At 27.6% G+C, this 13,381-nt stretch overlaps 1 protein-coding gene across 1 annotated transcript in view; it reads left to right on the top strand.

Annotated features, from left to right (window-relative positions):
- Positions 1-723: 723 nt before the first annotated feature.
- LOC123291450 (aquaporin AQPAn.G) overlaps positions 724-13,381 on the top strand; it is a 116,661-nt gene continuing 104,003 nt past the window's right edge. Inside the window, exon 1 of the mRNA XM_044871747.1 lies at positions 724-741. Within this exon, the coding sequence (XP_044727682.1) occupies positions 735-741 (7 nt within the window). The 5' untranslated portion in view covers positions 724-734. The remainder of the gene's footprint in view (positions 742-13,381) is intronic.

The raw sequence follows: 13,381 nt of genomic DNA, 5'->3' as shown, positions 1-13,381 counted from the left end.
CTAAGAAAAATTTCGACTAATTTAACGACACAAATTATTAAAAATAGAAATGAAAAATACCGAAAATTTTTGGAAATATTTTAATTTTCAAAAATTTTTATGAAAATTTTACTTTGTACTCCCATAGTTGTCAAGAATAGGGGGTAAAATGATTTTATTTATACTTCATTTTATATGAAAAATGATCTCGGATCTTTTTCAGAGGTTTATTCATCGAGAGTCTTTTATAGGTATACGCAAGCTTTGGATGGCTATTTCGGTTATTACTTGGCGGATGTTAGCTTTTAAGTGTTTATTTATAGAGGTGTTAGAAGGATAAAATCACGGTACCTGGTAATAAGGCTCGTTAATAGATCCTTCACGCTTATCCAGATCTTACTAACCAAAGGTATACCTGTTGAAGAAGTATACCCAAAGTATTAGTAGAACTGTTTAAATTTATTGTACATTATCGAATAATTTTTTTTTTTATTGTAAAATATTTTGAATTTGTAATTGATGTTTTAGTATTGAAGCAAATAGCCTATAATCTAGTCGTTTAATTAAAAGTAGAGATTTTGAAAATGCATGATAAATATTTTTAAAATATAAGATAATGTTTATTGAAATTGAGAAGTATCTGTAAGAATAAAGTGTAAATTTTTTCTCGCAGAATGACCACCAACAACACATGTTCCATGCAATTATCATGCAATTGTAATTGTAGTGGAACGTGTAATTTAAACTGTGGGTGTATGACGGGTAAGAAATATGGCTACATTTTAGGCTATGAAAAATATACACGCTTAGCCATAGAAGGTGATTCGATTAGTTTTTCACAAGCAATTAGTTTTATCTCATTTTTTTATCGCTACTAGAGTACAATTTATTGAGACTTTGAGATATTACATTACTAAATAAGCATGGAGTATTAAAGATTATATAATTAACTAATCGAATCATCAGAAATATAGAACACATGCATGTCCTGCAAATAGTGACTGGTAAAGGAGCAATTTAAGTCACGGAAAACTAGAAAGTAGTGTAAAAATGAACAGTTGGGACAAATTTATTTTATAGATTGGAATAGTCAAGAAAATTGACTTCCACCTTATTGACTTGGAGTAGAAATCTGAAGTTTTTTGTGGCATCGGAAATATTGTTTTATTCACAAAATTGGAAGTATTCATGAATTTGGAACTTTATACTGCCCAAAAATAACAATATTAAAATGTTACATTTTAATCTAGTTTTACGAATTAAAGTTTCTTATTTTAAGAAAGTAAACTATTTTGGGGTGAATAGTAATGTTACTAGATTAATGTTTGACGAATGAATGTATATACCAAGGTAAGTTCTTCTATAATAATCGAAGATTTCAGTTTAAAATTCAATACATGAAACACTATGTTTAATTGTATCGCTATACAAGGTACAAGACAAAGCTACAACAACAAGACTTCATCAAATGGTAGATAACGTTAAAATAATTACAATATCTCAGTAAACTTAGAGCTGATAAAGCGACCTCTTCTAGATACAAGATGTTTAAGATTTGAAAGAAATAACAGCATGTTTTTGTAGATATTATCAAACCGAAAAAAAATTCAAATTTGACAGTATGCTCATTCACGATTTTAAGCTTACGTTGATAAATTGCCAAAATCAGCGTTAGAGATATAATGTGCATTAACCCAAATTCGAGAAAAAATATCTTGCGTCACTGACTTTATTGCGAATACAAAACCGCTTTTGGGGGCTTTCTATTTCCAATATTTATGAGCAACCATATAGGTAATATTCAAAATGATATATTTTTTAAACATTTTCCTGGCTGAAAGTTTATTAACTCGTCAGCACTCGCGTTATGAGTATTTTATTTACGCTAGATTTAAAACATAAAATAAGTTTTTTTTTAAATGGTATATATGGTTGAAACCTTTTCTGACTTCATATAATTTTATCTATTTTCGAAGTAAGATTTTTTCTGATTTTTTCAACCTATCTACAGTTTAAAAAAACTTTTGCTTCAGAAACTGTGACAATTTCCTTCATCACGAGAGTAAAGGTGAAAGCATAGAAATATTAACTCCGAAATTTTCGAGCCTGTCCATGTAATTTTGTTAGTTTAAAGTAAGTCGTACTCAGTAAATTAACTTGTAATAAAAATATAGTTAATTTAGTTAAAAATAAATTTTTATTATTTAGATTATTTTTTTGCTCAATAATCACGTAATCAACTATTTTTAATTAGCTCGTGCATTAAAAATTAGTTTATATAAAATTATGCAAAAGTAAGGACAATAAAATTAAAGAATATTTATCGCACGAAATATTCGAAGCCTGGCCAGAACGTATGAGCAAATCTCTCATCACACCATTAAAGATTACCAAATGGGTTCAGTTCAAGAAGTTGTTATAATTTTGAAGTCCTGCTGTTATAGCTTGGACCACCCTGCATGCCCTTCATATATGACGTATTGTTTTTCATAAAGCAACTAAAACCCGAAATCATAAAGACGAGGGGAATTTTTTTAATTATTATCATTATTATTTTATTTTTAGCATATTTTATGATGCTATTCACATTTTGCTTGGAATAAAATAGATTATTTTCCATTAATAAAAACAACAATAATGATAATTACAAAAACGTTGATTGAAAATTATGATAAGATGAAAATTACAAAAATATAAAAAATGGTATTTTAAAAGCTGTATATTTTTTATGACGTACTATAACATAAAGGATAATAGCCATCAACTAAACACAATAAATAATTTTATGCAAATTAGACCATGAGCTCATAATGGAAACGCAATTACCATTATTCTTTTGTCTGCCTTTGTGCTATTTAATTAGTAAATCGAATTTCGTTAAAAGAAACCCATTTGAAGTACAATCCGTCCAAAAAGTTATAGAAAGGCTGTAAGTAATCCTTAATGTGTTCGACAGTTGTAAACTGTCTTGCATACTAATTATGTTAACTATTAAAACATCTATCTTACCTCTAAATAGCAGGCAAAATGATATATAAAAATTACGGTTCATAATAGGCTCACGGTCTAATTTTACTCAATCAAAATTTATTTTTTTCATAAACAAATTTTTATTATTTTTGTTAAATAATCTTTGTTTTTACAATTAAATGAGCGTTATAAAATTGTTAACCTTGATACAAATGTAAATTTTTTTTTGATTTTGTAACTTACGAATTTTATTTTTATGACGTTATGGTCATTTTATTAGAGACTTTTATTTTTATTGAAAACTAGCTGTAAACTACCCTCTTCGTCGGGATACAAAGATAACCTTCACTTTATATGCCGTCACCGATTATGCCTTCACTTCATATGCCGAAATTATCAATGTTTCTCTACTATATTTGGCATGTATTATACTTAAAAACCTTCCTCTTGAATCGCTCTATTTATTTGAAAAACGGCATCAAAATCAGTTCAGTAGTTTTAAAGATTTAAGCATACATAGGGACATTGAGACATACAGCGGGAAGTGACTTTTTTTAATTCTATGTATTGATAGGGTGATCCCTAAGTTAATAAAAGTTACTTAAATAATTATTTTATACCTTATATTTATAAATATTGACCCTGCACTAAGGTATGTATCGCTGAGACAATGTTTGTCTGAAAGCTTTTTTTATACGTTGGACCGTTTTTTAAATAGAGGGAACAGAAGATGGAGCACTGAGCTATACGTATCTTAGAGCAGGATCAATATTTATAAATATATGGTATTAAAAAATTATTTAAGTAATATTTAATCGATAATTAAGTGAAAAAACTGTATAATAGATAGGGTCAATCGTTAATCCCAGTCTATTATGCAGTTTTTTCCATAATTATTCATTAAATATTACTTAAATGATTATTTAATACCTTATATTTGTAAATATTGACCCAGAACTTAAGTACTTAACCTGTGCGCAACACCTTCTGCGCCCTCTATTTCAAATACCGTTCAACATACAAAAAAAATTCACTCAAAATTTGTAGAAAATTTTATCCTCTACAACTTTTATAATAAATGCTAACGCGATTGAACGCAAAAGAAATTTCGATACCTTCGACTTTAAATATCTAACGACCCGAACGTGTTATCATTTGTGACTTTTGAGACAACATTTGTACTATCTAAATAAAGGTTTGTACAAAAAATTAACTTATTCCGTTAGATTCCGTGGTGAAACTCTAAGATGATTGGAGTATATGACTCTATCAACAAAATTTTATTGAATAATTTTATCAAAGGCAAATTTTAAAATGTTATTTCCAAAATTCAAAACACAGAAAATACTTTAAATAATATGAGATTTTGATGAATATTTATTCTTACTACAAATATATTTATAATATTAGAATATTTATTTTAAACCTAAAACATAAAAACTTATTCCTTTTGAGTTTAAACCAAAGTAGAATTAGTTGTCTAACAAAATAATTTAAATATTAAAAACTTATATCTATCACATAATCATTATAGGTAATAACTCCCACTTACTTCACCATAATTATTAATTAGCTTACAAGCGTATGACAGACATATAACACATAATTGACAAATTTATTACGTGTACCTATTATTTGTAAATAAAACTTTTTTTTTGTCAATATATTCCATTAATTTGTTTGAAATAATATTGAAAAATCGTGTTGAAAGAAAGGGTACAGCCTTTTTATTACTCTTCTTGGATAAAGAACATTCCTGAAACATTTTAGAAATTTTTGCGTTTCAACCAAAATATTTACATGCTCTAAAACTTTATCTCTTGTTCCTTAATTTTTGCAGCCTATATCTCGATTTTTAACCGACTTCCAACAAAAATGGAGGAGGTTATCGACTGTTTTTTATGTGTGTTAACTCAGAACTTTCGAATGGGTGAACCGATTTCGATTATTCTTTTTTTTAGTGACAAATTAGTTAGTGTACTTCCGATTAACTAAAAGTCACAATATAAAAAAAATTTTAACAAAAAGAAAATCCACTTCAAAGAAAAACTTTTCCAAAACAAATTAATATGTACTAAAAACTAAAAAATAACGATAATATAATGTCGTTAAAATTATTGTTATTTTTGGAGTCGGTGTCAGCCAAGCTAATGTATCAAAATGTTCTGTCAAAGTTGTTTCCTTGGCTGACACCGACTCCAAAAATATTATTTTTTTTGGGAAAAGTTTTTCTTTTGAAGTCGACTTTCTTTTTGTTAAAAGTTTTTTTTAATCATTTACAAATTTTGATGAAAGAAAATTTTGAATTGTGAATTTGCTGTTTCGAACTTGCAGATCAAACCTTTTTTGCACGTATCCTCAAATATTGAAATGATATCGGATTCATTGCCGACCAAATTAAATTTGTCTGATTTAAATTTCATACGGTTTTCCGCAAATACTGTTAAAACATTCCTTTTGACACGAGACTTCGGATATTTAATAAAATTATATTATATACTTTCGATAGTAATCCATCGACATTAAAAACTTAAAGTCATGGTCACAATTTATTTAATTTTAATATAATTCGATTGCTTTTAATTAGGTTGACTGACCCATAAGTAAAAATATATGAGAAAATAGAAATTTCGAGAAGCGGATTTTTGAATGCTTTTTTTTTATAACTTAAATTGAAGTTTAATTGACTTTTTTTTTTTGAATACTTTTGTTTTAGAAATTTCCATAACAGTAAAATATCTCACGAATAAATAAGGAAAATAAAAGTAGAGGGTTATCCAAAATGAGTTCACTTTAATTTTAAAAACAAAAAACACAAACTTTCGAAGCAATTTTTTATCACTTTTTGCAAGCTTGAGGGAATATTTCGAGTATAAATTGGCGGTGTTAGCTTTAAGCTACCCTACGTTGCAGGTTTGTTGATATAGACGTGACTCTTAAGAAAACTCTACAAAAAGTATACAATTTAAGAAAACTCTACAAAATATACATTTCCAATAATATATTCTTGGGTTAAGGCACGCTACGAAAGTCACACAATTATTGCAGAATAGTTACTTTCGTAGAGCAAGTGAACGTTAGTTATTCTGTACATACCATAAATGGAAGGTTTCAAATTTACATTTGACGTTTGAAATAAGCGGTGGAATTCATAGCATTCTTATTTACAAAATTGAAAACATAGGAAACTGAAATTTGCCACTTTTTTTAACATTCTAAATGATATGAGTATATTTTTTCAAAATTTTATAAAATTTGGCCGGAATAATAAATCAGTACTCTATTTTCTGTGGGGAGCCAGTTTTACGAAAATCAGTATAAATTTGAAGAGATTTTTCACATTTTTAAGCCCAATTAATTGTTTTCTTTGAAAGATTTTAAAACTCATTAATTTACCGATCTTGGCATATGCCTGGCATTAGCCTTTCTACTTTTCTTTCTACATTGCTTTGTTTTTGACGGTTTTATTACCACAATGGGAACTCCAGGTAGGTATTTCTAAACTTTTGTAAATCAATATGATATAATTTACGTCATAAAAATATATTTTGGTGTAATACTGTTCATAAGTACTTATTATTATTCAAAAATACTAAGTTTTCATTGTTAATCTATTTTCATTTTTAAGGTGTCTGTAATATATAATATTCATGATAATAGCTCTTTATTATTTATTGAAAAACTACTTTATAGCTTTATTTTCGGATTGGCCACACTTAATTTGAAATATATAAAGGAAAATATTAATATGCAAGAATTTAATATTAAAAATTGATATCCATTATATCAAAATTACTTGATTCCCCGAAATGGATGTTTTTAACAAAATGTTTGGTCTTTAGTTCATACTAACGGTTATCCATCAGCATCGCTGGAAAATTTCAACTTTAAAAACCAAGTCTTTACTTCACTTGCTCTCATTTATCTCTCTATTTATTCACAATTTCTTGGGTTTTAACGTTTTTGGGATGAAACACTAATTTTTTTAAACCACCCAAGTTATTAACTGATACTGTAGTTAGTATTATATAAATGAAATAATTTTTAAAAATGATTAAGTAGTATATTAAATAATAATAATGAGGCTAAACTTACATACTTTTCTTACCGTTTTCCTGACATATGCGTCTATAGTAGAGGCCACCCTCATCATTATTTTTTTAAATCTCTATTTATTAAACTACATCCAGACACAATTAAATTTATGATGTGGATGGAGTCGGTTACTTCGTTCTTACCTAAGCGACGACAGTTTGATCAATTTACCGCCCTAATAATTATAATTGGTCCGACAGCCGCTGCCTGGATTCGAACTGTCAACCTTACTACCAACCGGGTAAAGTCGATCGCTTTAAAACCCTGGACTTCTTAGCCTCAGGTAGTGTAGTGTAAATACACTAGTTCACCTCCTTTTTCGCCACCTAACTACTTTCTATAATCTGCTTTTATTGAACGTCTGCATTTCAAAACGAGTGACTATGCTAAATTTCAAGTCAATCGCGTGAATAGTTTTAGAGATATTGTGATGTGTCAGTCAGTAAATGATATTTCGCTTTTATATATTTAGACTGGTACTAGTCTTATAGCTTGGGATTCAGTTTTTGCCATTGCAATGAAAATTGACATATTTTACAGCATGAGACGCCCTATTTTCTCAGTTGGTTAAGGCGTAATCAATTAAGTCCGCGGTATGCTTAGAGTAGCGGGTTCGATTCCCGCGATCGCAACATAATTAATTTATTTAATAGTTGTGATGTGCTGGTGTAGTGCATGGTATATGCATGTAGGAGGAGCACTCAGCCTCTGAAATTGAGGAGCTAATAAATGATTATCAACGGAAAGGTGGTAAAACACATATATGGTATCACAATGGACTCTATAGCCTAAGTGTGTCCTTCGTGGACAGCCAATATAACCTAACCTAACCAATACCATGAGAGAAGCGTGGGAAAAGTTAGTTAGTTTTAATCTTTTCTTGCCTAGTAGAAATGCTATCATATTTGTGAAAAATTGATGCCTAAAACAGTCTAAAAAATTATTATTCGCAACAAATTTTCAATGAAAAATTAAAAATCACACATTGAGATAATAATTTTTCGTGGAGGGGCTTCGGAAAGAATTGTGTGCATAAGACAACTATAGTTGGGTACTAATGTTGTAACAGACACAACTATAGTATTGTAAACAACTAATCACACACTGAGTATTGTCTGTGTGACTCCTGCGCTTGTACAGTATAAGAAATTAAAATTATACCTTATTTCATTTCAAGCTCATATACTCTAACCGTGAGTATAATCCAAAAGTTACATTATCTGTTTCCATTTTTTATATCTACTGAACACCTGAGGTTGTAATTTAACACACGCTTGATACATTATTTTTTATTTTTATTATTTTCCAAATGTATTCGAATACAAAACTAATACACACTTATATATAGGTATTAGGTATTAGAAAGATATTTATTTGTTTCAAAACTTAATACTTTTTGTTTTAAAATTCATATATAATGATTTTATCGGAAATCAGAAATAAATTCAATTTGTATAATGGTCATTTTTATACATATAATTACTTTTTATAATAACCTAACAATGACCTTTTGTTGTATTTATTATATTACGTATCGATGTATACCTTAATGTTCAATATCACTTTATATTCGAAAATATAAAATATAGTGTCTACATTATTTTAATTTTATTTCGTGACATTGCGTTGAAAGTTACGCATATTTTTGTATGGTTTTGTATATAACAGTGAATCGATGACTTTGAAATTTTTACAAATGCTTTATTGTATTAAGTTTTATTTTTTGTGGATGTGATAAATCTTAGCCGGTCGCTGAAAACAAGTACGAAAAATTGGCACACAAAAATAGAAATTCAGGTAAACCATAAAAATTAAGATATCTTTTACAGGTAAAGAGAATTGAAAAAAATACCCTCATGAAATCCGAATACGACTGGGGATGGGTGTATTTCTTTACCCACATTTGCTTACATACCCATGCCGGTCAAAAGCATAAACCCACTGTAGTTGGGTAAAAAGAACTTGTTGGATCTATGTTCCTAATCCACGATCTTTGTTTGCTGGTTGGGAGCTAAAACTAAAAAAACTTGCAACAGACTCCCACCAAAAATCGACATCTAGGTTACCTAGAATACTAAAACCTTTTGTATCGATTCTGGTTGCCAACAAATATGAGAAAATGCAAAAATATTTTTATAATTTCTATTTTTTGTCAAAATTTTATGTTGTATCATTTTTAAAAATTCAGTTGTGAAAGTTATCTGAAGTTAAAGAAAACAGAGATAATTTAAAGCAAGTACAATGCAATTTTTATGTTATGTCATAATAAATATCCTAATAAAACCAAACGTAATGTACTCACATATTAGGTTGATAACTAAATCATAAGTATGTCTTTTTTAAACGAATACTATAATTATTTCATACAAACAAAAGATTCTTTAAAGAATCAATTTATATATTTATAAAAAAAAATTGTAAATAAAAAAAGTGGGCGCTTCATTTATAATGTACCAAGGTACGAAAGGAATACCGGATATTCCACGACACCTCTCGAACCTTTTTCTAGCCAATAAAAATGAAAGTAGCTTGAAAAAAGAATAAATCTGAATTTAAATAGCACACATTTATTTTATTATGAGCAGAAATTTTTTTTTCTTTAAAGTTAATTTTTGTTAAAACAGCTTGAGCGTTTTGCTTAAAAATTTAGTTATTTATTTATTTATTTATGAATACTATTTGATTTAGGTCGTCTGAAGCAAACCATAACGAACTAAAAAAGTTGGTCAATCTGAATAGCTATGATTTAAAATAATTCATTTATGTACTGGCAATACTTCAAATAATAGAACAATTTCAAAATATAATTGCATTTCATTCATCAAAACAAAATGAGTTTAACAAATAAAAATTAAAAAAAAAAAATTAAAACTAAAAAGATAAAAACTATAATATAAAAAAAATTAACAAAAAAATAAATATATTGCATATTTTAATTAAAACAATAATATTATCTAAAATTAAATTAGTATTGTTGTATAAATATTTAAAAAAAATTATGAAATATAATATAATATTAATTTAAAATTAATAAAAATATAATACACTTAAATTAAAAGGTACATGATAACCTAACTTTATTTTATCTTTGTACATACAGATTTTTAAATATTTAACTTTCATATATTACAAAATGATATAATAGGTTGGCTGATAAGTCCCCGGTCTGTAAGATCTTTATGAGTTATAGGTATTTTTGTTGGTTCATCTAAAATACAATCATCAAAACGACATTTTATGTGGTTTACAAGAATTTTATTTTGGGTTTACCAAAATTTAAATCATAAACCTTGATCCCTAAATTGAAAAAATTTCTACAAAATGTTATTAGTTTTGAAAATTTTTATAATTTCAAAACTGGTCTAAAATATGAACTTAATATTCAAAGAATTGAGACTTTTTTCTATGTATTAACGTTGTTCGTTTTTAACTCCCAGACCAAAAAAAATGTGTTATAAGTTTGACTGCTATCTGTGTGTGTGTGTGTGTCTGTCTGTCTATCTGTCTGTCTGTCTTTGGCATCGTAGCGCCTAAACGGATGAACCGATTTTGATTTTTTTTTTTTGGAAGGTAATATAATGAAGAGTGTTCTTAGCTATATTTCAAGGAAGAGTTATAGGTTCCGTACCCGAAAAATTTCTCGAGGGTTTTTTAAATTTTATAAACTATACTTGTATAGTAAAACAGCTGAAAATGTTTTAAGAATGTACAAGCGTCGAGGAAAAGCTGGATTTTGTTAAATGTATTGGACTAAGCCTAAATCAATTAAGAAAACTTCAAAATTTCAGGGGGCTTGCTTGATTATTTAAATAAATTAATGACTTCAAATGTAAGCATATAAACATTGGCTTTATGGTAAAACGGTAGACGGATAATTGTTTTCATAGATTTCTTCAAAATTAGTTTTAAAAAAATATCTATTTAAATTAAAGTGAAAACCTTTTCTATCACTAGTAGATGGAAATTAAAAAAAAAAAAAAAACTAATTAAATTAAAGTTAAAGCCTAAATAAATTATTAAAAATAAACAAAGCCCGTTGTGTCCGAATAATTAAGAATGTATGAGCACGGTAGTGGGGAAACAAATTAAATAAATATGTATTTTCAATGTTGATGCTGAAGTACGTTATAATTTGACAATATAAGACGAAAAGTAATAATAAAATTTATCAATATTTGGATTATTTTTCAAAATGTCGAAAATGGAAAATTTTATTTAATTATTCAGCTTTCGATATTTCGAAAACCAAGGCAGATATCAAACAATTTTATTCTTTTTTAGTGTATATTCATGAAGTTATGACAATGTTCAACGAAGTTGAAAATAAGGTACAAATAATTTCGATCTTAAATCTAAAATTGCCTTGATGGTTGTACTACCTTAATCTCACATATTTTTCTCAATTGTAAAATATCCAGCCTCTTATTTTGTAACCTGCGATCCTTGATACTCTAAATTTTGCGTAAATCACTCACAGCTCTCTATTTTTTTTTTGTCGGAATTCCCTTCAAAATTTGCAATGACGAACATATATTTTTTTAAATATTATAGTTACATGAGTAATTTTAAACCTACAAAATTCATTGCCTCTAAAATGAGTATTTATTTATTTATTTTATATTATTTTTTATATAATTTAAATTTAGTACAATATTAACATAATATGATTTAGCAATCAGTTCAGTTTAGTTACCTACTCTACTAAATCTTTTTTAACTAACTAAAGTAAGTATATGTTTTAAAATAGATTACTAATATGTATTACTAAATCATAATTAAATGGTAATATTTGTCAAAATTTAATATCTACACACACATAAATATAAATCTTACACATACAGTGTGTCCTCCGCTTCCAGTGTAAACTTTATGGTATTTTAGAGTCTCTACAAGTAAGAACGATTCAAAAAAGCAATTCATGTGAATGTAAATGGTCAACATCGCCAGTTTCCCACATTATAAATATTACTATCAATAATTTTTTTAATATATAGATGTGCATGGTAGCGACTAAACATACGCTTTGTATACAACAAGTCCAGGGATCCATACCCGGCACGTGCAAAATATTTTTTGAATGGGAAGATTTTTTGAATTCTTTGCCATGGGAACATTGGGTGCTGTTGACTTTTTATTATTTATGGTAGTTTTTTTAATTGTATACAAATCCGTAAAATTCAATATTCTGTAAATCTCAGTTTTACAAAAACCATGGCCAGGAGATAAATTATTGTTTTATTGATTAATAACTTTACTAATTTCAACAATTACACAGTCAAATGTCTATTTTTATTTTTCTCCACTCTCAACGACACAATTTTCTTGGACATTTTCTCAATATTTTGAGAAATTTCAATGACATTATTATCATCTATCTATCATTCAAGAGAAATCATGATTGAGACACACATATTAATCTAAAATAGATAAGAGAACTCATTGTCCTGGCTATGAAACGTAAAGATACGTTGAAAATTGGGATTTTTGAACCTATTACAAGAACTTTCAGGTTGGAAGTTAATAATTTTTTGTTTTATACTACTCGAAAATACCTATCAGAAGAGCATTTGAGCTTCTATTTCATTTCTTTCTGTAATTACAACAGCACAAAAGCAGGAAATTATATTATTGAAGTGATCTTTAGACGCGTTTAATATTTTGGAGTGGGGAAAAAGAACTGACTAAACGCTAAAAATTTGTTCTAAATTCAATCTAGGTGGTGGATCAGTTGTAGCGCTACTGGACTGCCATTCAAAAACCTGTGTTCCCCATCAAAACCAGTCCCAATATTTTTTTATTATTTATAATAGTTCTTTATACCCAAGTTAAAAATTTACAAGTTATAAAATTATTGAACAGTCATAATTAATTTAAAAATTTCAAGCACCGTTGTTCCAAAGTTTTAAGAGTTCATTTGTGTTAATAGTTCTTTTATATGACTAAGTATCATTTTTGAACTTTATCTGGTTATTAAATATAGTTAATAAGAACGTTTATCATGTCATTTTCAAGGTAGAAAACAGAGAGATTTTACTGAGATTGGTTTAAGTGACTGCGATTCGCTTAAAAATTAACACGTTATTTAGATATACAAAATATCAGGCTATTTATATATACTAAAAGCGAGACACGCGGTATATGCTTGAAAAATTATTTAAATTAACATTGATTGTTAAATAATTATTGTTCAAAGATAAAATATTTTTGTTTAATTTTATATATTAAATGGTTTAACAGTGTGGTTTGGAAAAAATTAAACGATTTTTAAATTTTATCTAGAAATTGTGGTTTTAATTATGGGGTAGCCTTGAAAACTAATTTTGTGTATGGTAGAAAC

The sequence above is a fragment of the Chrysoperla carnea genome, chromosome 2 (genome assembly GCF_905475395.1).
Source record: "Chrysoperla carnea chromosome 2, inChrCarn1.1, whole genome shotgun sequence".
In the NCBI taxonomy this organism is placed as follows: domain Eukaryota; kingdom Metazoa; phylum Arthropoda; class Insecta; order Neuroptera; family Chrysopidae; genus Chrysoperla; species Chrysoperla carnea.
Note: the sequence above shows the minus strand (reverse complement) of the source record. Positions and strands in the feature narration are given on the sequence as shown.